We start from the raw sequence: 27,047 nt of genomic DNA on the forward strand, positions 1-27,047 counted from the left end.
TGCCCTACTGTCATCCCTTGTCAGAGGGACGAAGGAGAAAGGGAGTGAGATTTTTGATGCTCGCTCCAACAAGTCTTAAACTGAGAGTCAGAAAGGATCAGACCTGCTGTGAAGCCGGGAGTGACTGTGTTTGCTAGTTTACTGTTAGTATCTTGAAGGAATTTCATCTCCTGCAGGTACTGTTGTTGGGGTTAATGAGAGCACTGCTTTCTCCTGGCCGACATGCGACAGATGCGGCAATGGAAAGTTGGAGCTGTGTCCCCAGATCAGGTGAGAGTCAGCGTGCTCCGGAGCACTCCAGGTGTTCTGCAGATGTAGCCAGAACAGCAAGGGTGATGCAATGATTCCTGCAGGCACGGGCTGCACTTTGTTCCTTCCTTAAACTAAGACGTAGTATTTTTTATTGCTGATAAACTGATAAAACCTGCAAGGTTAGATTAATTTATTAAGAAAGATACAAGTAGATATGAAATTGTTTGAATTTGCAGTTATCTCTTTTTTTTCAAATTAATCTTAAAGTATTGCGTATGAAGATTTCGTAGCCCACTGCATTATAATGTTAGTTTTAATAAACACCCGCATAAATCACAGGTCTGATTTTAAGCTCCTTTAGAAGTAGCTTCTTGTGTTTATCTACCCTACCTTGTTCCACTGTGTACCACCAATTCACCTCATTTTCATACTGAACTGTGATCTTTGCTGTAATTAACCTAAGTGTGGAAGAGTGGTGCTTCAGACCTATTGGATTTATAACTTTTTTTAAAAGGATGTTGAATAATTCTGGGGCACAACCATCCCAAATATGAAGACTGATCCTATAGGATCTGTTACCACCTGAAAAGCTAAACTTGCATCACATTGGCATGTTCTTGAAAGCCTCCGCTTCGGCTGCTTAGCCAGTTTGATCTGGCAGAGGCTGAGATACCTGATGGGATAAAAACACAAGAGGAGAAGATAGTAAAAAGAAGGAAAAGGGGGTTCTTTCTACAGGAAAAGCTTACAAAAAGCATAAGTAGAAGTTGAGTGGGTTTGATCCCATTGAAACAGGTAACATTTTCCTAAATATGGTAAGTTTTACCACTTATGCTTTGTTATGTATAGCCTCCAGGGCAGAAAGGCAGAAAATAAAATATTTTAAGAAGTTCTCCTGTATTTTACTATCATGCAAAAAAATAAGGATGTGCGTATGTTCACATAGTAGTGTAATTCAATTTTAAAAAATCTCTACTCTGAAAGACACTTTTGCTTCATTTGGAGAACACTGTATTATCAATATTTGTTTAAGGCGTTATTCCAACAAGAACTTATAGCTGAGCTTAATTTTATGCATGTGACTTAAGTGTGTGCTGAAAATGTTGAATGTTTGTTGAACGAGGGCCTAAATCAATGTTACTCGAGCCAAATCTATACTACAAATTTTCTTTTGCCATAACTTTTAGAAGGTTATAAGTGTAATATTTGCTTAAGTGGGGTGACTGTAAATAGAAACCTTTCCCCATGTTGCCAAAACTTGATAAAAGGAAGATCCTTTTGCTAGAAGAGCTTAGGTCCTCTAAGAGAGTTACTGAGCTCTACCAACAGAAGAGCTCTATTTGCTGTTATCAACTGAATCTCTGCCAGGGCTTTCGTACTAAGTCTACCTACAAAGTATTTTAGAAAATTAGCTAGCTGGTCTTCTTCTGTGTTTTAATTTACGACTGATAGCTTTCCCATTTCTCTATGTTTTTCCATCATTATTTATGTTTCAGAGGATTGCTATATTGCAACCAGTGCTCTGAAGTTGTCGTTTCACCAGTTTTGAAAATGCAGCTGGAAGTCTTCTTGAGTTGTCCCTCCCGATCTCAAAGTACAGTAAAAGTAAAGGTATGGCATGAAGTGAACTTCTGTCTCTTGAGTGTAGTGAGGCTAGATATGTGGACACATAGGTACTCTAAGCCAGACTTTTATAAACAGCTCTGTCAGAAGAAAAACTAAAATTTGTACTAGTATCCCATAATTTAATTGGATACTAAACGTGTTTCACTGGACTGAGAACCCAGTTCCCAGATCTTACTCAAATAATACAGTAATTGAGTTCACCCTGAGGTTTGCAAACTGTTTTATGGTCCAGCTGAAGGGCTTTGATGGGTTGGGCCTTGGGAAACCTCAGTCTCCACAGCCTAGAAGGAACATGTATTTTTAGACTCCCATTCTGAACATCTTTTGTGTCACGTCTCCTCTGCTCTCTTAGCCAGAGAAGCAAAATCATTCTATATTAAAATGATAAATCTTTGTTCAACGTGACTGTTTTAATCTGTGAACAGAATGTCTTTGCACTCATGAGACTTTTGTCATGAACAAAATCTGTTAATGTTCTCATTCCAGCTGTTACAGAGGTCAATCTCTTCTCTCCTGATGTCTGCCGCTAATGAAGATGGGGTAGGTATAATGAACGTTGACGAAAGAAAGCTGAATTACATAACCTACTGTAGAGGCAGAGTACAGGAGACGTGAATCAGGTGGGAAGATACTCAAATCATAGAAATGAAAGGGATTCCTGGAGGTCAACGTCTGACCTACCACTCACACTGGGCTATTGCCAGTGCATAGGCAGGTCAGCTGTGACTTCGGCTGGCAGGGTCTTGAAAACCACCAAGGATGGACATCCTGCCTTTCCAGGCAGCTCATTTCAGAACTGCACTAGAACTGGTAGGAGATTTCACTAGAAATAATGTTTTTTTTTTCTTGTGTCCAGTCTGGGATTTGAGTGGTCTGGTCCCTTTGGCAGTCTCTCCTTCCACCAGCCGATGCCCCGCTATCGCATGGGCCGACACGCTCCTTTTTAGAAGAGGGATGCCACGAATGGGACGTGCAGACAGCTCTAGCTCAGCTGTGGCTCTGCAGAGCTTTCTGCAAACAGCTCTATGTACAGACATTCAGAGCTGCAATGGGCAGCACTGGGCCCTACTCCATTTACTGACTGGGGATCTAAAGACAGCAAAGATACAGTCTAAGCCTCTTTTTTGGGCTGGTCTGCTAGACCATATAAACCACAACTACCTTCTAATAGCAGGACCATGAAACTACTAGCAAGTGGTAATAGCAGAGAAATTTGCAAAACACATAGAATCATAGAAAAGTATTGGTTGGAAGGGACCTTCGAAGGTCATCTAGTCCAACCCCCTGCAATGAGCAGGGACATCTCCAACCAGATCAGGTTGCTCAGAGCCCCGTCCAGCCTGGCCTGGAATGTCTCCAGGGATGGGGCATCTCCCACCTCTCTGGGCAACCTGGGCCAGTGTTTCACCACCCTCATTGTAAAAAATTTCTTCCTCATGTCTAACCTGAATCTCCCCTCTTCTAGTTTAAAACCATTACCCCATGTCTTGTCGCAACAGGCCCTGCTAAAAGTCTGTCCCCATCTTTCTTACAGGCCCCTTTTAAGTACCAAAAGGACACAATAAAGTTCCCCAGCACCTTCTCTTCATGCACGATAATACTTTATGATTGTATGAATGAAACACACATAAAGCCGTGAGGATCCATGGGCCAAAGTACAGTTTATGTACTCACGAAGTAGTTATTCCTTTAATCTGAGATATCAGAAGAACCTTGACGTTTGGCACAGTGACCCAGATTTATCGCAGGGGAGGGAGGCAGCTGGGTAGGTGCCTGGCTGGCATTGGCTGCCGGATGGAGCGGCACCTTCAGAGGGTGATTAAGTCCAGTTAGAATCCTGAGATCCCCCCTGGCTCCATTGCACGTGGAAGGGAGCAAGGGTCAGCTCGTCATCTTGTTTAGTCATCCCAGTTAAATATCTTCAGTTGGGTGACATGTGTTGGGGTCATTTTGCTATCCCTGGCTTATATAGTCTTCTAGCATTTTAATGTTACGTGCTGTGTGGTTTTGATGGGATTTATGGATAATATTTAAAGTGGAACATTGCTCTGAAATGGTAAATTATTTTTCATATGCTGGAGGGTTTGTATTTCATTTAAGCAAAGAGACAGAAGAAATTTCCAAAATATGTTTGCTCTTTCAATAGCAGTTAAGTCTCGCTAAGTTTTACAGGATGTGTCTGGTTTGGTTACAGACTGACAAAACTTAGCTCTTTTTTGAGTTATTAGAATTCAAACAACCTCTTTTTCATGTTTCATTTTTTATAATGCTAGTATTTAGAAGTCTAGCAACTTAGAAACATTTTTTCCCACTAGCTGAAATGCAGAGATAATTTTTTTCCTTTAATGAGAATTTCCATCTCTGAACTGCTGCATTTGAAAAATCAGCACATCTCACGAAAGATTAATCACAAGAAATAATACCACTTTAAGGTGGCATTTTTTTGCCAGTGCTGCTGGAGTTTCTAAGGGTGTGGCTTTGTAATCACTTCTTTTGGCAGGGAGGTCGGTTTTAGCTAGAACTGCCCCTGGCCACTTGTTCCTTACCTTGTGACAACCCTTCTGTGACACCAACGTAGCTGTTTGTGCAGCTGCATGGTGAATTGGACTGTGGAACTGGTCTGGGGTAAAAATAATCTAGGAAAAAAAAAATAAAAGACAGAAAAAGGTTGTTTATACCTTGAATCAGGCAATAGATGTGGGTATCGTACACATACCTGTACAAATGCTTAACCCGGGAGAGCAGGGACATGGTCAGAGGCTGGTCGTAGGCAGGTCCCACTGAGGAGAGAAATGGGTGTAAAGCTGCCACCTGAGACTGACCGAGATGCTCTTGGGCCAGGTATCAGCTATTGGTGTTATCAGTTCTTCTGGTAACGTGCTCTCTCGTCTTAGAGAAATCATCCCAGCCTCGCATCCCTCTCCTCCATGCAAAATGCAGGCTCTACAGATTTGCTCAGGCACAACTCATGTGCGTGAACTGCCAGCTGGGTCATTAAACAGAGGGACTGTACAGGTGCCAGTGATCCTAAGCGATGCATGATACAGCACAAAATTAAAAGGGGGGGGTTAGAAAAGAGTTACAAAATACTTTTTCCTTTAGTGGATCTATTAGCTAAGGTAATCGAGATAAAGTACGTATATATACATTGCTAGCACACGTGAATTCCTATGAGTGTCAGAAAGCTAGATGAAGGGAGCACATGTAGGTAATGCTTCAGCAAAATTGAGTTCAAAGTCACAGTAGTGGGTTTTTTTGTTGTTTTCTTTTGTTTTCTCTTTTTTTTTTTTTTTTTTTTAAACAGACCGTTTTAAAAAGCCTGGTAGGGAAGCAGCACTTTAAGCAGGGGTGAGATCTAATTACTGAAAATCTTACGTGTTCATGCTTTCCATCATTCCTGATGCACCTTTATTTTTTGAGTCCTTAAAAAAAAATTGTCTGTTGGAAGAGGACCTTACACCCTGCATCTTCCAAGCAGAAAGCTGCTTAGAACAGAATGTCCAGGACTGTTTGTTTTAATCAACATGCTTTTATCACTGCAGAGTTATGAGGTGCAGAGCGTGCTGGGAAAGGAGGTGGAGTTATTGAACTGCTACGTCCACTCCGTCACCAGCCACCCCAACTGTGTTGCACTGGAGGAAATTGTTCTTCTGGAAGCGGTGGACAGACACTCAGCTGAACTCTAGTCAGCTACTACAGTATCTGTGGACTTTGTAATGTGGTTATCTGTTAACTAGTGCCACAGATAATGTGTAATGCAAGCGTGATAAGTATTAAGATAGTTTATGAAAATTGTGATTTACAAAGCACATTGTGCTAATGCTGAAAAAAAATCTATTAGGAAAAAAATCTGATCAACTTTCTGAACTCTTCCTTTTTGGATCAGTTCAGAATTTAAGAATCCAGTTCTTTGGCATGTTTGTTGTTCATGTATGTAAAACATGTTGTTCTGGAGTTTTGAATGGTTGTGAATTTTTTTTACAATATTGTATTTATTATGTGTAGATGGAAAACTGATGGTTTTGAAATCAATACCTCACCATAGGGAGTGATCGTTGGTCTAAGCTGAGTTTTATCAGCGAATTCTAGACGTACCACCAGCTGCAAAACACCGCGTTGTGTGCGAAAGAATTCTGAGTTGTAACGTTTGTTATCACCTTGCAATAAATGTTGTAAAGATGGAGATTTTAACAAAGCTCATATTTTGAAGTGTCAAGCATACGTAAAGTTAATGTTTTACAGCTAAATGGTCTCTAAGCATAGAAGTGCTGTGTTATCTGTAGCTTCCCACAAAGGGGGGGTTTAATTATCCAGTTTCTGTTATGAGTAACAAGTAAACTGATGTGTAACTATCCTGACCCTGACTGTACAGGGACATGGATTATAGATCAGATAAATAATATCAAAGTCTTCCTATGTGTGCCTAGTTTAAGATGCAAGAATTAATGTAAGAATTCAGTCAGAAATTGGATTTTTTTTCCCCTTTCCTGGTATTTAAAAAACGCTTAGAGGTCAGAGGAGGAGGAATGGATGGTTTTGCACAGGGCCTGGGATGCGATTACCCATCAGAACAGGAACAGCAAACTTGGTGCTACAGAAATCATTCCTGCAGCTGAGACTGATAGCGGAAAGACTTACATACATCAAGATTACTAGAGTGATGACCCAGCTTTTGAATCCCCCTTTTATTTTCCCCTCCTCCAAGTATTTTAGACTCTTACCTGCCTCCCTGTAAGGGAGAAGACGATGTCAGCCCATTCCTGTGCACAGGCCCTCTTAAACCAGTCAGGATTTCTCTCTCTCTCGGAAAGCATGGGCTGTTGGAGATGCTTGTCTTATCATCAGGACATTTTTCTGCCAGATGCCGTCACTTTTATGCTTGCTCTATCGAAATTCAGACAAGTAGCCTAACCTTTCGTAATATATTCACTTAGCCAGAGACTGGCGTTGTTTCCTGCTCTCACTTTCATTGGCAGTGATCAGTGAAAGTGGCCTGCTCATGATAGCCTGCAGAGAACTGAAGTGCGTGTGGGCTACAGCATCTCCTTGGGGACTACAGCCGGGTCAGACTTAGGAGCATGTTAGTGCAGGGACAGCTTTGCATTCTCGGGAGTGAAAAAGCAGCTTGGAAGGTTTTTTTTTTAACAGGAATTAGAAGTAACGACGTTCTTGTGTTTATGTATACTTAATTTTTTAAAAATAATACTGTTTCTGGAAGAGTCCTGGCCAAGGAGCAGCCCCTCTTGCTGTGCAACTTCTGCTCAGCCCCAGCAGCCAGCGCAGGGGCGGCCGCCGACTCCGTGTCCCAGCACAGCCGAGCAGCTCCCGGGGGAAGGTGACTTGGGAACCACCACCTGTAAAAGTCCCAGGTGGTCCCACCTTTGCATCGGCTGCCTTAGGAAAAAAAAAAAAACAAAACCACTGTGCACCTCAACCCCGCCTTGTCCTCACCTCCCCGTCCCAGCTGCCGAAGTCGTCCCCGTGTCCCCCCCGCCTTCCCCAGCGCGGCGCGTTGGCGGCAGCTCCTGGGAAGCCAAACTTTCCCCGCCACCCCGTTGCTAGCAAGACACAGAGCAAAGGAGAGCAGGGTTGATTTAAAATGCTTTTCTTTTTTATTCTTAGAAATGCTGTAAAAATTTATATAAAAGGTCGAGCATGCTCAGTCTTTACTGTCTAAAATACATGGGGTTTTGAATCATTTTAACAGATGTACCATAGCTGCATCGGTACGAGTAAAATGTAGAAAAGACGAAAACTACCATTACAAAAATAATTTAAGGGGAGAGAAGAAAAAAACCCAAGATATTTAGCTTTTTTCCTTTTTTTTTTTTTTGCAAGTTTCGTGGTGAAAGACCCAGGCGTCGCCCCACGTCGCTACAACATTCAGAACGCGGCCGCCGGGCGGCAGGTCCCGCCGCGGCTTCGCGCCTTGTGGCCGGCCCGGGGCGCCGCGGCACGGCCCGGCCCGGCCCGGCACGGCCCGGCACGGCCAAGGCTCGGCACGGCCCGGCAAGGCCCCCTGAGGTATTTATCCACGCTTCTCGCGGAGTCCGTCTCTCCGTCCCGCTCCCCCCTGGTTACCGGCAGTCGGTGCCCGAGCCGGGCTGCAGGAAGGAGGCGCTGGGCAGCTGCTTGAAAAAGTGCCGGAGGCTGGTCAAGTCCCGGGTGAGCTGCTCGATCTTCTTGTGCAGCTTCTCGTTCTCGGCCGAGAGCTCCAGCAGCTTCTGCTGCATCTCCTGGTTGCGCCGTTTCGCTTTGTCGCGGCTCTTGCGCACGGCGATGTTGTTGCGCTCCCGGCGCTGCCGGTACTCGGGGCTAAACCTGTCCACGCACTTCTTGCCGCCGCGCTCCTTCCCGCCGGCGGCCGGCGGCGGCGGGACGCCCTGCGCCGACCCGGAGACGGCGGCCCCGGCGGCGGCGGGGCCCGGGGAGCGGGTGCTGCAGCTGGAGGGGGAGCTGCTGCCCGGCGGCTCGGGGGAGGTGGGCGGCGTGGGCTGCCCGCTCAGGTTCATGATGGTCTGGGCGCAGGTGGCGATCTGCGAGGGCAGCAGCGAGGAGGAGATGTCGCTGTCGCTCCAGTCCGGCTCCTGCTTCAGGGCGCCGCGGGAGGAGGAGGAGGAAGAGGAGGAGGAGGAGGAGGAAGAGGAGGAGGCGGTGCGGGGCTCGGCGCCCAGCAGGGTGGTCATGGCAGCGCCGAGGTCCTTGGCGGGGTCGCGGCCGGCGCCGCCGCCCGGCGGCAGGTACTCGCCGTAGTCCCCGCCCCGCTCGGGCTTGTGGTTGCTGTTGAAGAGGTCGGCGAAGAGCTCGTCGTTGCACAGCTCCAGGTTGGGCACGGCCGACATGGAGTCAATGTAGGAGCTGAAGTCGATGGCGCTCTCGTCCTCGTACATGGCCGGGGCGGCGGCGCTCAGCTCCGCCAGGTTGGTGCCGCTGCCCCCCAGGCCGCCCCCCGCCTCCTCGCCGCTCATCCCGCAGCCGCCGCGGCCCCCGGGCTTGCAGGCGGGACCCGGCCCGCCGCCGCTGCCCACCTTGGCGTCGTAGAAATTGGCGGGCTCCAAGCACCAGTTCTTATAACATGCCGGGGAGTCCAGGCTGTAGAGAGCGGCTGCGCTCATGGGCGAGCGGGTCGCGGCGCCGCACGGCCGCGGCGCGGGGGCTCGGGGCCGCGGGCACCAAACGCCGCTCCGCGAAGATCGCAGCTCCAGCCTCCGCCGCGGGCAGGTGGGGAGCGCGGCTGCTGCCGCTGCCGCCGGTCCTGCTGCTGCTCTTGCTGCTGCTGCTGCTGCTGCTGGTACTGGTGCTCCTGCTGCCGCCCCACCGCCGCCTCCCCGAGGGGTCGACGCGGGTTCGGGTCACGCCGTGCGGGGCGATACGAGGCGGGGATGGGACAAGGCGTCTCTGGACCTGGGAGCGAAACGCCCGCTCGGTCCCTTCTTATACGGCGCCGGCCCCGCCTCCTGCCCCAATGACGGGGGAGCGACTGTTGCCGGCACCCCCGGGGACCCGGGGGCGGGAGCGGGTGGGGTGCGCGGCCGCGGAGGCTGGGCTCCCGCCGCGGAGAGCTGCCGCCTCCCGGTGGAGGGTGGCCGCGGCCGGGGGTGGCGCCCCCGGGGGGACGGGACGGTGCGGGGAGGGGGCAGGCTCCCGTCCCCGCCGAGGGCTGCCCCGGCGCCGCTGCCGGCCCCCCGTTGCCTCTGCGAGAGCTTTAATTTTCCCTCTTCCTGGCTTATTTCCAGGTGGGCCATCGGAAAAGCTGTCGGAAAAGTCTCATTTTAAGCCCCTACCACGCCGCATTTCACCCCCCCGCCCTCACTTCCCTTGGGTGAGCGATACGGGAAAGATGCTGCCTGCCCCACGCGTGTCTCTCTGTATCTCCTTAGCGCCCTCCCGAGGCTCCGCTCCTGCCGCTGGAGCACGGGCAGCTTCACCCGGGAGGGCTGTAAATCCCCCCGCAGTGACGGGGTGTCCGCTTGGGCTGCTGCTTGCAGGACGCTCCGGTGGGAAAGGGCTCTCTGAGGCATCTTTAGCTGCTTGGTGCTGTCTGCGTGAAGTTAAGCCTCTCTTAAAAACTTACGGTAATTATGCACTTCCCCCCTCCCCGCCTTGTATCCGATAAACTGCTATTATTAAATTGGCAAGTATCAGAGAAATTAAAATATTTTCATGTCAAATATGCGAATCCTACTTTTTCCAGCTACATAAAGCAGTTTAAAAAAATAACCAACAAAAAACCAAACAAAACTGGCTTCAACCCCCAAGTGCTCCATAGACCAAATTACAAAAGAAACACCAAAAAAAACCTTTTAAAAAGTCTATTTTAAGATTTTTTTTTTTTTTTTCCAGAAGACCCAGCTAGATTTATGACCACTCAGTAGGATTAGCCCAGCCACCAACTTTTCAGCCCAGCAATCAGATGACACTTCTGGCTCGAAGCTGTGCCCCGCAGAGCGCTGTGCCGCTCGGAGGTGGCTTTCTGGGGACGGTGGGTACGTGCCAGTCATGCCGGGCCTGCTGCCTCGCTCTGGGCAGGGCTCCATCTGCCGCTACCGCAGCTGTTGCAGTAACGCAGCGTTTTATCGAAGGGGTGTGTATTTTAACACACAGAGTTGGGACAGGGCTGGTACACGCTCGCCTTTTGGCTGTAAACTCCTCGTGGGAAGGCTTGTGGGATGAGGATAAGTGGGCTCTGCCTGGCAGGTGAGCTTTCGCCTGGAAGGGCTTGGCTTTGCTTTTAACCCTAGTGCTGCAGTTAGCCACATGGAGATGTTGTAAATAAACTTGATTTGGTTTGCTCATTACGGTTTCATCATGCAACTTTTATCCACATGAGCATTAAGCACTGAATTTGACAGTGCACGAGAAGCGGTGGTTTTCTTTGGGTTTTTTTGGTGCTAAAAATTTTCCTTTTCCACATTGTCAAAACGCAATATGCCCGAAGCCAGTTCTGCAAGTTGTTATCTCCTGCCTTCCAGCACTGGGGTACGTTCACGTCGCGTGACTCTGCGCCGCCTGCCCCTGGCCTGGCTGTCCAGCAGGAACCGCAGCTGCCGCCTGGTGCTCCTGGACCTTGTTTCTTGGCATGCGATCTAGCAAGGTGGGTGCATGAAGCACAGGAAGGTAGGTCAGAAGCGCAAGGCAGTTTGACACCTGCTCTCTTCCCCCTTGCTCTGCAACAGGGCCTGTTGATTGCTGGAAGGTGATACATCTCACCTGGTTTAGCCATAAAATTACGATTTGTCTTGGAAAGCAGCTCATTGAACTGTTTGTGTGTGGAACCGTGTTTATGCTTTCAGTTTGCTGAAGTCCTTAGCCCCGAAGGGCATCACCAGACGGTGTTGGTGTGCAGCTGCGCCAGTCTGAACAGTCTCCCGTAATGCCCATCCGGTGTTACCCCCAAAAAAGAGACTCGATTCCCAGCCAGGTCACTCAGCCCCCAGTGGGCACCCTGCTCTATGGCAATTAGAATCTCAAAAGTCCTCGGTAAACAGCGACCTGCCGGGAATGGAAACCCTGTGTAAGCCCTGATAGCTGCCACCCGTGTCACACCTAAATCCCATCACAGAGGTTGCCATCAGGACCTGGAGGTGTGTACAGAGCTCGTGGTCAGACGTCACCACCTGTCCCCCAAAACCAAGCAGCGAGAGCTGTCCCCTGGAAGGCAAGCTGGTTGTGTTTGTTGCTGAGCCTGAGACGGGTGATTTCAGGAGCACATTTCAGGGTGTTCCCCCATGGGCCATGCAGGGTGTGAAGCCCTGGGGGGGTAGTGGTACACCTGCCGTGAAGCGTCCAGGAGCAGGGGAGTAAGTGACACTTGTTGCTTACCAAAGCACTGGCCCCAAGGCAGGACAATGTCCACTCTCTACTGTTTCCTGGGGTGGATTTGTCTGGTACCTTGGCAGCTAAATCTGTTCCTGTCTGCATAAATAATTTCATGCAGAGTGAAGCAGAGACAAGCCCTTGATTCCCTCACCCATCCTGCTGAGTACCTGACCCACTGAATCATGGCTTCATCTCCAGAAGTTTTAAACAGCAGTAAGAAACATTTGAGCATCTAAATTTCAGAATATTTTCTCTAAGACTTGTTTGAATGTCCTACTCCAAATCAAGAAAAGAGAAGCATTTACACCTGGAGAGAAAGGACAAGAAACGTTTATTTAAAAAAACATTTGCAGAGAAAAGACAAAACTTTGAGTTACTCTGGAGTGTGGCTGTGAATCCCAGAGAAGCACCAGGACCCTGAGCTCTCTAGGGACAGCAGTTAAAACACACTGTATTTCTTACTAGTTTTTCCTAATAAATGGGGGCCAGGCCACCCAGGGAAGGCAAGGAAATGGGGCAACGCTTCAGCCTGTCTTTAACCCTCCGTGTTCTCCTCCCGACATGCTCGCCCCTGGCAACCCAGCCAGATGTGCAGGACTTTTTTAGGGGCAGTGGGGCCAGGAGCCTGGCGAGGTTGGGCTGGCCCCGTGGAGCCCGTGGAGCCTTTCTCTGCTCTTGGGGTGCGGTGGGGCTGAGGTGGCGCCAGCAGGACACCAGCTCCTGGGGGATTCATGGGCTGGGGTCAGGCGGTAGCGGAGCAGGACTGCGGGAGGGACACCTCAACCAGGGGAAGCACCTCATGGTGCACCATGGGGTTTCACAGGAAAATGGTGACTGGACGGTGACAAAGAGCCGCCTGACGAGGAGGAAAAGCGGGAGGGGTGATTTCCCTGGTTTTCTCCTACTCCCCAACAAGAAGCAGTAGTGCAATGATCGTTTTGTTCCACAGCTAGAAGCCTGGAATGGCACTCGGGGGCTCACCAGGGAATGGGACATAGAGATGAGGAGGTGCAAGTTGTTTGGGGAGAGCAAAAAAAACCTGCCAACACACTCCTAGGAAGGGACAGTACCTTCCTGAGGGTGGTGTTGGGTCTGGTAAGACAGCGCAGCGGCTGCTGGATGGACCCTCCCTACCCCCTCCTGAATCACTGCTCATCAGTTGTCCTCACTTGGGTCAGCTCATTGCACTGATCCAGCCTGTGGCCACCTCACTCTCACCAGCTGAAGGAATTTTTTTGAATATTTTTTTTTTAATTTTTTTTTTTTAGTTCTTTTAAACTCTGTGCTCTCACTCCCTGCAGGTGTTCGAGCCCTGGCAGTGCCAGCCTGGGCTGGGTTTGTTCAGCTGCACCTGTGGCTGTTGAGTTGCTGAATTAAATCTTCCACCTACCCAGGCTCCTGAAGGGCCAAGTGCCGCAGCAGGGAAACACCTTGGACCCTGCGCTCCTGGTTTCCTCATGTTCTTTGGTGGGTGCCCTAAACCTTTTTCCGATACAGTTTTCACATGAGTTTCCAGCAGGAATGAGATTTGTTGAGATCGAATTCTCGGCTACGTCTTCGGCCTCACCAAATGAAATGTTGCACAGTATCATTTACCATGAGTTTAATGGACAGGTAGACTGTTACCTTCTCCTGTCCCATCAAAAAGGGGGAAAAAAAACCCCCACCACCAACAAAAAGCAAACAGAAAACTCTGTAAATAATGTGGAAACTGTAACCAAACAATTTCCAGTCCCTTACTACTGCTGCCTCCCAAAACTTTTTGCAACAAAAAACCCCTAAACACCCTTTTTTGGACACAGTTGGTTTAATGAAAGAGGTAGCTCTTTGGTAGCTTTGCTACCAGACCAGTGACACCATTTGGTGCTATGGGTGATTGCCAGGGTGCAACCTTTCTGCGTAGGTGCCATTTCTTACAGGCAGCCTAGTTTAACAATGAAATTTTTGAAACCTAGCTTATTTTCAAGTGAGGCACATGGTGTTAATGAAGTGACTTGGCAGATCCTCATCCTCAGTACTTGGGGGAAAAAAAACCCCGAAGCAGCGGTAATCCTTATTTTAACTCCTTGATTTTGAAAAACGTGAAGTTTGGGGGGAAGTGTCTCTAAATGTAGATGATTACTTCCCTGACTTCAGGAAGCGGCTGGCCAAACCCTTCAGCGTGAGGCCAGAAGAGCTGCAGGAAACTCCTTATTCCCTGCATGAAGATGAGCCTAATTCAGTGTTTTTGTGGGGAGCTGGTAAGCTCCTTCCTGTGCCCAACATGTACTGGTGCTGTACCACATCTCAGCCTCAGACACCTTCAAATAATATTTTAATTGCGAGGCAGTGATGGGGACTAAGAAAAACCCTGAGCACAACAAGCAGCATGCAGGAACCTCTGTATCAGCTGGGAAAGGAGACTGCAGGCTGCAGAGCTTTCCTCTGTTTAGCAGTAGTGCTGTTTTTAGTTGGAGTGAAATTATAAGATGACAGCGATGGTGATGACTAGCTTGAACACAAATATTACTCTATATGCTAAGAAAAATGTACTGAGAATATATGCTAATGGTTTACATAGCTTTTTAGATACAACTAATGAATTTCCAGATCTAGCGCACACCTGGTTATTTAATCTGAGAAGGAAATATTCTGCTGCACTTGTGGATGGTTACTGTATTTTGTTTTGCATCATAAGACCTGAAGCAGTCCCTGACTCCAAGCCACATATCATCTTATTATTTTCTGGAACCCAAACAAACCCACCCAGTAAAGCACTGAGCCCAGTGACTTGAGGTTTTCATTCCATCAGTCCTTCCCTTGCTGTTTCATGGGCAGGCTCTATCCTTTCCATTTAATTGCTGTATTTTATGGAGAGCAGCACTCTCCAGTCAGGATTGAGGATGGCAGCTGTGATTTACATCTGTCAGAGGTTATGTTCAGGCTTGTTCTGTTGCACAGGGAAAGCTCCATTAGGGCAATTCCACTCGCTCTGCATAGGATGTTTCTGCTCATGAAAACCCAGCAGCTTTGTGCTTTGCTCCTTACCTGACACCTCAGCTTGACGAACAGAATCCTAGAACCATAGAATAGTTTGGGTTTCAAGGGACCTTCAAAGCTCATCTTGTCCAACCCCTCTGCAATGAGCAGGGACATCTTCAACCAGATCAGGTTGCTCAGAGCCCCGTCCAGCCTGGCCTGGGTTGTTTCCAAGGACGGGGCATCTCCCACCTCTCTGGGCAACATGGGCCAGTGTTTTACCACCCTCACTGTAAAAAAATTTCTTCCTCATGTCTAGCCCAAATCTCCTGTCCTTTCATTTAAAACCATTATCCCTTGTCCTATCGTAACAGGCCCTGCCAAAAAGTCTGTCCACATCTTTCTTATAAACCCTTTTAAGTACTGAAAGGCTGCAATAAGGTCTCTCTGGAGGCCCCTCTCCTCCAGGCTGAACAACCCCAACTCCCTCAGCCTGTCCTCATAGGAGAGGTGTTCCAGCCCTCTGATCATCTTGGTGGCCTCCTCTGAATCCTCTCCAACAGGTCCATGTCTTTCCTGTGCTGAGCGCTCCCAAGCTGGACACAGTACAATCTGTAGTAGGACTGATACAGCAGAGGTTCTCAACTGTAGCACTTTTTAAGGGCCAAACTGGAGCTTTTCACTACTGTTAGTGTCATGGATGTGTTCTAAGCTTTTTTGTGCTGTTTGGGATACTTTCACCTGCCTGAGGCTTTCACGCCTGGACCGAGGGCCCTTCGCTATGGACTGAAGGGAGAGGTCACCCCAGTCCCCTTGCCCTGGACGAGATGGACTGTGCTCCTGCTCCAGCCCCTTCCATTAGAATCACTTCAGTTGGAAGAGACCCTCAGGATCATATAGTCCAACCATAACCCAACCTAACTCTAGCACTAAACCACATCCCTAAGAACCTCGCTTAATTCCGAAAGGCCCAGGAGGCCTCGGCTGGCGCTGGAGGGAGGCCCACTGCACACAAACATCTCCTGCTGCAGAAGGTATCAAAAGTCCTATGAGAAGAACCTTGTTAAATGATAAACCTAAACTTTGTCCTCTGCAGTACAGGTCAAAGTACCTAGTAAATATCTGAGGTATGTGCCAAAAGTGCAATGAAACACCTACGACCAGCCACTTCATTTCCACATGTCCCCTTGCCTTTTGATGCAGCTTTTTATTGGGCTTTAACTTTCTTGTATTTGTAGAGCAACAATGTGAAAGCTGAGTGCCTCACCTAACCAGGCCTTAGTCATAATGCCACCGTCTTTATTGATACCAGAGATTAAAGGAACAAAATGGACTTAGACACCTTACACAAGTATATATAGACTATATCACACACATGAAAAAAACTATCCATTAATTATCATCTCTATAAATGGGTAAACATGCATGTTTTCTGTGATTAAAATGCTGCAAATTACCTTTTGAAATGAGGTATACATCTGAAAGTTGAGTTTTATTTTTAAATAGCTGTTTCCTCTACAAAAATTACAGCTGAATAATATTTTTCGTTAATAAAACTTGATAAAAATATTCTGAATTTCTTGATTTATAATACTGACATAAATAATCAAGCATATTTATTAAGAAGGAAGGTATCAAATAGTAATTGTTGCTGGAGAGTATGTGAAACAAAAAAAAGCTCCCTCCCTATTCCTTAAGCCTCAGATTGTTCAGTCTTCCCCATCCAGAGCTTTTCATGGGGTTTTTATGCAGGAGGCAGATCCCCTGGCTCTCCAGCTGAAAGGTTCATTGGGGACCGGTGCCAGCAGCAGCTGTGTCCCTCAGCGAGAGGGGGACGGCCCCCTCGCCAGGGAGGCAGGAGGGAAAGCTTGCAGGCAGTGAAAGGGCAAAGACTCGTTTTTATTACTCCTTTTATAATAATTATTAAAAGCCTCAATGGAAGCGATCCTCTACAGTGAATTGTGGGTAAGAAACAATCTTGCCACCAAGGTTTCCTGTCGACTGGCTGCCGGAGAGGAAGAGCCACATGTGGTACGACCTTGGCACAAGCAAATCCCAAAGTGCAGCGGCCGTTCTGTGCAGAGCTGCCGTTCTGCTGGGTCGGCCAGGGCTGCTTTTGTCTTTGGCCAAACAAATTAATACTTCTAAAGGACAGAGATAATGGAGTATAACCTCGAATTGTTAAACAACAATCTGCTGGAACAAACTGCCACAGTCTCATCATTGTCTTCTCATTATCCAGTAATGAAATAACCACCCAAATACTTGAGGTGTTATCTAGAGCTGAAAGCCATTTTCTGTTTACCATGTGCCTCACTCTTTCTATGGATATGAAAATATTCTAGTTTTAATTACAAATAACATATGTCTGCAGAATGGTTTCAGCTGATTGTCACCAAGGTCTCTGTAAGAGACAAAAGGACAGACTTTCACTACAAGGATGCCTACAAGTTTGCAGGGCTTGAATTTGCGCTTTCCTCTGAGTGATCTCAGGGCCTTTCAAGTAAGTCTTTAAACCCTATGGCCTCTCCAGTTCCTTCTATGTTGATTTTAACACAAAGATGATAAAGCTGCTTTGTTGCAGAACCATATATAAGAAAAATAATTTTTTAAAAGTCACTGTTTGAATACAACTTTAATACAAAAAAAAAAGTATTTTCTATATTAGTCAAGTTAATAAATGATGATAAAAGCAGTTAAGAGGTTTTTTTCCTTTTTGGTCTTGAAGTTCTGATCTGGTTGCAGCTGTGTTAGGGTATGGGTCCCTTGGCAGACTGGGCTTTAGCGAGCAGTCCCTCACATCCAGGGTTCCCATCCTTCCCAGACTCTGCCAAGAACGTTGAGGTCTGTCGCTTGATCAATCAGGCATCTCACTTGAGTCTCTTCTGAAAGTCCATCCTCTGGCTCTCTGGCTCTGATATTATGATCAGGGTTACCACGAGCCACAGCTGCAAAATCATTATAAGAAGGCGACTTCTCATGGCCCAGACGTAGTTCATCACTGAAATTGAGAGCACAGAAATAAACTCTTACCAAAAGCAACAAGCAAAAAATCCGAGATGGATTTTTAAATATGAAACAGTACTTGAGCACGATTCATGCAGCTCTATTTTTCAAGACATTGAGACTGCTCAGTAGTGGTAGAAGGCTTGGCCAGTGAAGACTGGTGATTTCAGGTGTTGTTTACTAGTGAATATTTATGATGAATATTTCAATCTTGTTAACTGTCTCTAACTGAAAGAAGGATGCAGCAGTTTACATCCAAGCTGTTATCTCTTTACCTGCCCTGCTGATTTGTGTCTGCAAGAAGTATTTTGCTGCCTTTTCCAGTTCAGCCTTGACCGCAAAAGGGACTCCTCCCAAGTGCTGCACTTTTCAGTATTTGTATGGTTTTAAAACAGACTTGTTCTCTTTGCTTCTTTTTTTCCTTGATTAATCCAAAATGTCTTTTTAAAAGAGGATGGAAGGGATTAATTGTACTTTAACTGAACTTCAAAGACACTCTTGGCTTGAGCCAGACTTGACTAGACTGATATAAATAAACTGAGAATGCCATCAGATTGGAATTTCATGTTTTTGGGGAGCAGCTCACCTCCATGCCTCCCATACGGCTGGGTCCAGGTTCCATTTCAAGCAACTACCCAGCAGAAGCATATCGAAGCAAATACTACCCCTAGCATAAAAGCTGTGGAGACGAGCATAAAGAACAGCAGTCTGGGGAGCGAGAAGTTAAGCAGGCTCACGGGGTGGGGATGTGTGTGCTGCCAGGAACAGTAAAACTGCTCAGAAGGCCTGAGCGGGAGAGAGAACGTTCATGGGGAGATATCTGGTGTTTTGGCTGGCAGGGGGATTCAGAGAGCTTTTGTGGACCAAAATGATTCCGACAGGAGATCTGTTGAAATTTTGCCCTGTCTGCTTCTTCTCTTTCCCTAGCTGCCATTCCATCTGAAGGGAGCAAAATCTGACACAGGAGACTGCCAAGGCTCATAGTGGAGCAGTTTAAAGCAAAAGGAGAACATCTTACCAAGTGACTGCTGCTGGATTGGCACCTGTAAGCTTTCTTTTGACATAGCTGACTCTTTGCAAAGGGTACCAGTTTACTTCAGATGTGTTTATTTCCTTAATCCACGTGCCTCCTTTTTTCAGCTGTCTTTGTTCAAAGTTCTAAAGAGAAAACAAATTTGCCCTATGTATCATGAATCGCACACTTAAAAGGACCTTTAAGCCACTACATCACAGCAAGTTAAGCCAGTAATTCTGAACTGCATATGCAATGGAGGACAAAGTAGTAAGATGATATCTAGCCTGCTTTTAACTTAAAATTTAATTTACAACTGAAGTTACCGAAGTGTGACTAGTATCAGATTTTTTCCTCTGTAATTATTAGTTTGATATATACAGTGGCGTTGTGTAAATTCAAGAGGCTCAATGCAAAAAGTTGAAAATATTTATGCTGCTGCCATAAGTGACATAATGCAACCAAGAGATACCCACGTTTTTAGGATTATCACGCAGATAAAACACAGTACACTGATAACAGAGACATGCACTACTATTCTTTGTCCATCAACATAGAATTCTGTCATTTTAAATCTTTTAAGCTCAGTTTCTCTGAGAACTTAATAAAAAAAAAGATAAAAGGAGCACTAAGAGACAGCACCAAGAAATATTTTCTTTTCCAGCAGTTTTATCCTTATGGCAAATTAATAATTTTCACATGAAGAAAAAGAGGAAAAATCCCACCTTCCAGTCCAAAGAAGGCTCTTTAACAAATACATCCATTGTGCTGATGAGGAGATCGGGATCCCTACGATAAGCCCTTAGGGCATGCACCATCACACTGTAAATGAGACCCCACTCTTTCACCGGCATCATCAGATTAACAAACTGGCGAGTCAGACGAAAGGGCATCAACTCTGGCACACCCAAGAACTAGCCAAGGGGAAGGACAGCCAAAAGAAAACAAGATTTAAGAAACCTTGGAACAGAAGGATTAGAAATAAATATTTTGCTCTTTTTAAGGTTTGAAACCCTCTTTGTCACTTAACTGAAAACAACGTGCAACACAGTAGAATAGGACCAAGTTGTGACATCAAAGCTCTAGTCAGGAATATTTAGTGACAGTGGTTGAAGGTGTGGCTGAACTATACAAAACACCACCATATAGACTCCATGAAATTCTATAGCTCCCTACTTATCTGAGAATATCTGAAAACACAGATTTTGCTCTATTAACTAGAAATAACTTGTAAAGATTATTTTGCATCAGAACGATGGCAAATGAGGAGGAAATTCAGTACTGAGAATACACGTGTAACCGCATATAATAAATGCAAAAGCTGTAACAAATTAATTAGAAAACAAATACCTGTGTAGCCGAGCCAAACGCATATCCAAAGTCTATTCCCACCATGCCACCTGTCTCCTTGTTAATCATGAAGTTGGACAGATGTCTGTCTCCAATACCAAGTATCCAGTGGCTGATGGACATCAGTGCGTGAGAGCTGGCAAAATGGGACCGCAGGGACAGGAAGGCTTCAGGAGATGTACTCATTTTCACAAAGGCTCGCCTTAAAATAGAAGTCACTTGTTGCACACAGCTAAAAAGCCAGCATCGGTTTCACGATGTGTAGTCATTAACAGCGCACTTACCGCAGCAGGTCTTCTGGAACACTACTTTCCCTGCTTTTGAAAGACATCACTGTTTCTGTTCGGCTAGCGTTTCTATAAATGAATGAAGGAATAACATTAGCTACTGAAATAACAGCCCACCAGACGTTAAAAGTCAAGATGTGTACATGTCTGCATTGGCGCATCTTAGCCCAGTAAACAGTACAGCAAGCCACACAGAGTTTGCCCAAAATTGTTTATCTGATAATAGAAATACCCCCTCCTCTCTTTTTCTCCCAACAGTTATTTCCCTGACTGACATTTCTTAACACAAACCTATGTAGTTTTGTCAATTTTCCCCCAAGTTAATTAGATGGGTCAAGTTTTAATGCAGCAATATAACTGTGCCCTTTCTGGTTGGATGGTCTCTTCCAAGCAGAGAAACCTATTATTGTGGCCTTCCAGTACTTAAAAGGGGCCTGCAAGATATTTTAGCAGGGCCTGTTACAACAGGACAAGGGGTAATGGTTTTGAACTAGAAGAGGGGAGATTCAGGCTAGACGTGAGGAAGAAATTTTTTTACAATGAGGGTGGTGAAACACTGGCCCAGGTTGCCCAGAGAGGTGGGAGATGCCCCATCCCTGGAGACATTCCAGGCCAGGCTGGACAGGGCTCTGAGCAACCTGATCTAGTTGAAGATGTCCCTGCTCATTGCAGGGGGTTGGACTAGATGAGCTTTGCAGGTCACTTCCAACCCAAACCACTTTATGATTCTATGAAACACTAAGGCCCTAATTAGGCCTCTCGGCAGCCTGCAGAGGCTATACTGACACTAGGAATTAGTGCAGCACAAGGGGGGGCAACAGCACTGAACAGTTGGTGCTGAGGACATCCATGGCCTACATATTTGGGAAGGGCAACTGCTCTGGTCCTCGGACCTCAGTGCTGGTGAGCAGCTGGAACGTGCTCAGGTGTTGTCCTCCCAGTCAAGTTTCCTCTGACAGAAGCAGATTTGTGTATGAGGAGAGAGCTCTGCCATGGAAGCCAGTGTGAGATGAGTGGGGGTGGTGATTGGGAATTTACTTCAAAAGAACATTCTGGATCTGAATACAAGTATTAATGTAGACACAGCTCAGTTAAGCGAGTCAACATTTTCCTTTAAAACGCAAGATGCTTACTCAAGTAGGTTATGAGCTCATCAGAAATGCTCCACCGCAAATTTCACTCCCCCCCATGCTACAGTGCTAGATCTAAGCAGGTGTAGAAATTCCTCGGAGAGGATGCTCAAGTCACAACCCCAATCACCAAATATTCTCAAATTCTCAGTGAATCACAGTGATTTTCTGTCCAACTTAGCAGGTGCTCTGGCTCTGAGGCAGCTTACCTAACTGCATACTTAGGAATAAGACACGTAGTAAATAAAGTTGAAGAGGAGCATCTACTTCTAGACACTTTCTTAAGGAAGTGAGCAAGCTTCTGGAAGCCTTCCTGTGCTCTGGTAGAATTTTGGCAGTATTCAACTCCGCCTGCAAAGCACTGTCAGTAAGACAAAGCAATACAGCAGGCAAAAAATCTAGCCAGCATATTATAATGCAGATCACATTTTTCCTGGAATCTCTACAACTCTGTGTGTGTGTGTGCACACTCCAGTTTCTGTATTTTACAGGCAGTTCTCTTTTAAAACCTACCTGTACATAACATGGTACCGAGAGATGCCTTGTGCTTTCCCACTCATCTTGTACAGCCACTCAGAATAGGAAGCACGAGGTCCTTTTTGGCTAGGGACAAAAAAAAAAAAAAGTGCTGATGATTTTCCTATATTTTTCTTACCACTCTGTACTTGAATACCCCCAGGCTGTGCTGCTATAACCTAGGAGATTTTTATGCACAGGAGGAGTCAGGAAGCTACAGCCTACATTAATTTTAGCCTTGCTATGGAAATTATGTTTCTGCAGTCAGCACATATGCTGATCCATCCATCTCCTTCCTCCAACTTTGAATGCACTTCAGTCATATTTGACAGGAGATTAGACATCTCAAAGGTGTTAATTTGTCAATAGGTACTGTGAAAATTAGATGCTGCCTTGAGAAGAAAGACCCAAAATAATTTCTCCAGGGAGGGAAAGATATTTTTAACACAGTCTTGTATCCATTTGAGAGGCATTATGCAGCCTACCACAGTATGTGCTGCTGTTTGTCCATCCAAACAGGTAGGGAATGCAGGAAGGACGTCTGTTGTCTGTTATCTCCTCAGTGCGTACAAGAGAGTATGAACAGGGGCTTGGACTTGAGGTATTAACCCATAAGAAGCCAGTCTTCATTAGCTGCACTACTTATAGAATAATTTTATATTTTTCTCCCATATTGACTAAATACACAGGACATTCAACTTCTATTCCAGAGAGGCAGCGACTTAGCAGAGCACCCACCCACTCTCTTCCTTCCAAAGCATGTTCTGAGATATAGAGATCCTTTCCATGTAAGAATTACTTATCATTTATAGAGTGTGCAGCCCATCACTTTGGGATAAAGAAAATGACTACAAAACTTCAGAAAGTCATTCCCTCCGCCCCAACCAAAATATTGCCAGCAAGGATTTCATCAGAATTTTCCTTTGCGAGTGCTGTCATTCAACCATAGCTCAATATAAAGTGTCTTAACTGAATTGGTTGAAGAACATATGGAAAAATATTTAAAGTCTATACATAACAAGAAAATAAAGCTTTTTTTTTGATAAATCAGTGTCTTTCTAAAAATAGTTAATGATCATCTACATTTAGTATATTATTATAGAACTTTTCTCCCCTTATGAGGTGGTTCCATGTGAGTCCTCCTCCACTTTCTCAGTCAATGAATTGAGGCCAACATAATACTGCTGCTGTTCACAAAAGTGAAGCATACAGCAGTAACGCAAGAACTAAACTGCTCACAAATCAAGTAACTGTAGAAAAAAAAGACTCTTTGGAGTCCAGCCTCCACGCTGGAGGTTCCTCCTACCTGCCCCATAAACAAGAGAACTAGTAAAAATGAATGGTGGCAACAACGCTTTGAGGAACCCAAACAGAGATTATGTACTGTGAACAACGTTGGTAAATAAAACCACATTTCTAAATTCCAGAATAGAAACAGGCTGAAATACTAGAATTGGATCAATTTTACAAGTACTCATCCTCCAATTACAATCAAAAGAAAGCTAATTTATTTAAACCCAGCATTTGTATAAAAACAGAGAGAGTGCTCTTTTACAGTTGTGTTCTCTGCATCTGTTGCCCATTTTCCCCCATCACTGACTCACTGCTGAACCCAGGTTCTGAACTGCTCTGCCCCTGCTCCCCTCCGCTCCCCCTCGCTGACCTACCCATTTCCTGCCTGATCAAATCAAGAGATCAAAATCCTTTGCTTGTAAATCAATCTGCTGATAAGGAAATGGTGATGATAATGACGTCACACGTGATTATAAGCCTCTTGTTTAAACAAACTGGGTGGAGGATACTCCAGGTACAATGGTACTCATTAAACAAACAGTTGCCGATTACTAATTTGGGTCAGGAAGTACAAACTGCCTCCTTGCTTATAGGTGCTTTTATTCCATTCTTTTTTGAAAAAGAAAATGCTGCCACAAGATTGTCAGTATCAAAAAACCCATTAGTAGTGGTCTCTATTAGAGCAAACAGCTAAAGCAAGCATTACCTGTTATAGTTCATGTCTTCCTCTTCAGACATGCTATTCTTAAGGAATTCTTTTAAAGTACAAGTATTTTCCAGCCACTTGATGAGTCCCAGTCTGGAACAAAAGAAGTCAGAGACGTAAACAAGTAGCTCAGAGTTGAACTTCAGAGGAATACCACAAATAAGAAGCAACACGTTTTAGTGCCTGTTTGCAAAAAGAAGGTTGAAAGCTGCTAATTTCAATATAGTCTGAAAAGCAGCTTCCAGACAAAGCTATTTCAATGTTGTTTAGAAGATAAGTAATAATTAAAAAAAAATAAGCCAAGACACAAACCACTCTGAACCAGAATATGGCATACAGAAATCTCACTTCCCAACATCCCGACAGTAATAGGTGTTAACATAAAGATTTCTGTCCCTTCAAGATAAATGCCTACCTTGTTGTCATGGGGATGACCTGGTAAGTTTTTAACTGCATATTCCTTTGGCTACATGTAGCATCTTGGGAAAGGATAATGTTCATAACATCGAACAGCTGCTCAATACGTTGGTCTTGTCGCAGGTCTTCACCACCTTTGACAAGAAAAGGATACTCCTGCTCGTCACTGCCTCGGATTGTTATACGTTTTGGCTTCCTCAAGGATTCCATTACGCTTATCTTGGAAAAAGACAGGAAAAAGCAAAATATTTGTGATGGAAGATTTGGCCTTACAGAATCATCGCTGAAATTAGGCATATCTATCATTCCTAGATGGCATAATCAAATTGCTCAATTACTCCTAGAGAAACAAATTCCAGAGCTTCCTTTAGATGCTGCAAGATGCACACACAAGCAACAACCTTGTTCTTGTCAATTTTTTCAAATGGAATACGGACACAAATTTATACCACACAGGATTTTGACTCAAACTTATAAACATACCCGTTCATCAAATCCAGATATTTTTGCATGGTATTCTGGCAGTGGTTTCCCTTTTCCATCATACTGACCTGAAAGGATGGTAGTAAAAAAAAAAAAAAAAAGTTAACATAGACTGATTTTTTTTTTTAAAGTGTGTTTAAGAACAGAATACACTTCCAAATATTTTGTCAAATTGGTAGAATGATTAACTGTGAAGAAAATATTTTAAAATGCAGACAAATCATATTATTTTATCTGAATTACTAGTATGCTTTCTTTGTTAAGTTGTTAGAATTGCAGCTCTTAATGGTTTCAGAGGCCACATCCTTTTTGAACTGGATTTAAACATACATTAGATTTATATATCAGATTTCCTGGAGTCAGGTCTTTTAAAAAATACTAAGTTCTTAGGTAAGAGATACAATTTTAAAAATCAGGGCTACAGCATAAGAACAGGTGTAAGAGATGATGAATGAACAGAGTTATTTCAGATGAAATCTACCTCTGCATAAGGCCAGAAAGAAGGGCCATATGGCCAATGTAAGAAGACGACCTCGGGAACAGCAACTTTCTTGTAAGGGACAGTTCACCACTGACACCGAAGGGGAACTTACCAGGAATCTCTAGTTCATTCCTCAAGAACTCGGCTCTGAATTCACTCATCCATGGTGAATATTCTTTCAGGTTTCTGGGTTCTTTATGGGTTTTGTTCATTTTTGAGAGGAGGGAAGTTGCAATCGCATCGAAGTCACGGGCATTCATGTCCAACAGTTCTGAACCACCTCTTCCAAAATGATGGTCGAAGTCCTTCCCAAAAGCCTGAGGTTCATTTAAAGAATGGAATCCTGTTAACATGGTGCTAGGAACTCCCCGAGAACACCAAACCAGTACCTTCCTATCTACACACACAGCTTCATCTGGGCTCCCAAAACAAATCAGTCCTCCTTCCACTCCAGTTCTTTTTTTATCTCCATTATTTCTAGCCTGTCAGAACCTTTTCACTGCTTGTTTAGTAGACCCACTAGCTATTATCCATAAAAATACCTACTTTTTACCAACTCAGTGATATCAAAGATCTGTAGAATTAGATCATAAACCTTTTTGCCATGTCAAAATCAGAAGCTAATCCCTTTTTACCTCCTCCATCTGCACTTGGATTCTAGGTGAGCAAATCAATAACGCTGCTCATTGAACTTAATACACATACCTCTCATTTGGTTAAAAAAATAATGTCAGCTAGTGAAATATTAATAGAAAACACAAATATTTAAATTTGTACCTATTAAACAAACAGAAATTCCATTACTAATCTAAATACAGGATTATTATAAAAACATTTAATTGATGCCTCAGTCTTTAGATGTTATCACACTTTCAAACTGCTGCAACAAAAGCCAAAAACCCCTCAACTACGCAATTTACGAATGGTTAAAAAAACCCACACATGGATAATTTAGTTAATCTCCGCAACATGAATACTCTGTGCTTTATGGAAGGTGTGGGTTTTTCGTTGGGTATTTGGTTTGATGGTTGGTTTTGTTTCTTTCTTTGTTTTTTTAAGAAATGAGCAGCAACCGTATTACATAGCAAGCAAATACAGCCTAATTTCATATATACATTTTTTGCTAACCAAAAGATATATGTATATGTAATGCATGTCATCAAGCTTCATGTAGTAAGAGAATTTTTTGTGTTGTGTTAGAAAATATAAATTTATATTTTCTATTTGCTATCACATTTATTATTTGTGATCTGCTTTGAGATAATTTTGGGTGTAAAAATGTATAAAATAATATTTTAAAAGTATTTTAAATATCCCGAAAAAGTGCAAAGACATTTCATACTGATTCATTTAATAAACAAAGTAAGTATTATCTGCAAGTAGTTAACTGAGTCGACTTCTTGTGTTCATAACTCAAGGTTCTAGAAGAAACAGATGTCCCCTCTTGGACCTCACTGGCATTAACGACTTGGAAAGATACGTAAGCTCCTTTGTTTTTTCAGTGCCTGATCATTTTTCTCCCAAGCTATGAAGGGACACAGCTATTTCACTGAAGTAAATGAAAATACAGAAAATATCTTCTGAAAAAGAGACTGCCACAGTCAACAGCTTTATCACTTTAAATCTATTCCCACATGATCATCCAATTGCTTTCTCTATAAAAATTCAAGGCAGCAAATATTTAATAGCCTTAACACTATTTTAATTAATA

At 44.8% G+C, this 27,047-nt stretch overlaps 3 protein-coding genes and 1 long non-coding RNA gene across 5 annotated transcripts in view; 2 read left to right on the forward strand and 2 right to left on the reverse strand.

Annotated features, from left to right (window-relative positions):
• The window catches only part of SPIDR (scaffold protein involved in DNA repair), a 212,421-nt gene extending 206,435 nt beyond the window's left edge, over positions 1 to 5,986 (forward strand). The window contains exons 17-20 of the mRNA XM_065628018.1: positions 177 to 270; positions 1,749 to 1,863; positions 2,365 to 2,418; positions 5,421 to 5,986. Coding sequence (XP_065484090.1) covers positions 177 to 270; positions 1,749 to 1,863; positions 2,365 to 2,418; positions 5,421 to 5,564 — 407 coding nt within the window. The 3' untranslated portion in view covers positions 5,565 to 5,986. The remainder of the gene's footprint in view (positions 1 to 176; positions 271 to 1,748; positions 1,864 to 2,364; positions 2,419 to 5,420) is intronic.
• A 1,481-nt stretch (positions 5,987 to 7,467) lies between these two features.
• CEBPD (CCAAT enhancer binding protein delta) lies at positions 7,468 to 9,316 on the reverse strand. Its single transcript, XM_065629451.1, has one exon. The coding sequence runs from the start codon at positions 8,991 to 8,993 to the stop codon at positions 7,956 to 7,958; it is 1,038 nt and encodes a 345-aa protein (XP_065485523.1). The 5' UTR covers positions 8,994 to 9,316; the 3' UTR covers positions 7,468 to 7,955.
• Positions 9,317 to 9,401: 85 nt separating this feature from the next.
• On the forward strand, positions 9,402 to 26,461 carry LOC135985818 (uncharacterized). Of its 2 annotated transcripts, XR_010605809.1 has the most exons (6): positions 9,402 to 9,700; positions 10,222 to 10,364; positions 10,851 to 10,972; positions 12,999 to 13,164; positions 18,589 to 18,706; positions 24,496 to 26,461. It is a non-coding gene; the product is annotated as an uncharacterized LOC135985818 (long non-coding RNA). The 2 variants fall into 2 exon arrangements; XR_010605810.1 differs by lacking the exon at positions 12,999 to 13,164.
• Positions 15,955 to 27,047, reverse strand: part of PRKDC (protein kinase, DNA-activated, catalytic subunit) — an 84,290-nt gene continuing 73,197 nt past the window's right edge. Inside the window, 10 exon segments of the mRNA XM_065629450.1 lie at positions 15,955 to 17,656; positions 18,680 to 18,819; positions 19,399 to 19,587; positions 20,024 to 20,225; positions 20,308 to 20,379; positions 21,954 to 22,043; positions 23,956 to 24,048; positions 24,371 to 24,591; positions 24,856 to 24,923; positions 25,449 to 25,653. Coding sequence (XP_065485522.1) covers positions 17,452 to 17,656; positions 18,680 to 18,819; positions 19,399 to 19,587; positions 20,024 to 20,225; positions 20,308 to 20,379; positions 21,954 to 22,043; positions 23,956 to 24,048; positions 24,371 to 24,591; positions 24,856 to 24,923; positions 25,449 to 25,653 — 1,485 coding nt within the window. The 3' untranslated portion in view covers positions 15,955 to 17,451.

Source organism: Caloenas nicobarica, chromosome 2 (genome assembly GCF_036013445.1).
Source record: "Caloenas nicobarica isolate bCalNic1 chromosome 2, bCalNic1.hap1, whole genome shotgun sequence".
In the NCBI taxonomy this organism is placed as follows: domain Eukaryota; kingdom Metazoa; phylum Chordata; class Aves; order Columbiformes; family Columbidae; genus Caloenas; species Caloenas nicobarica.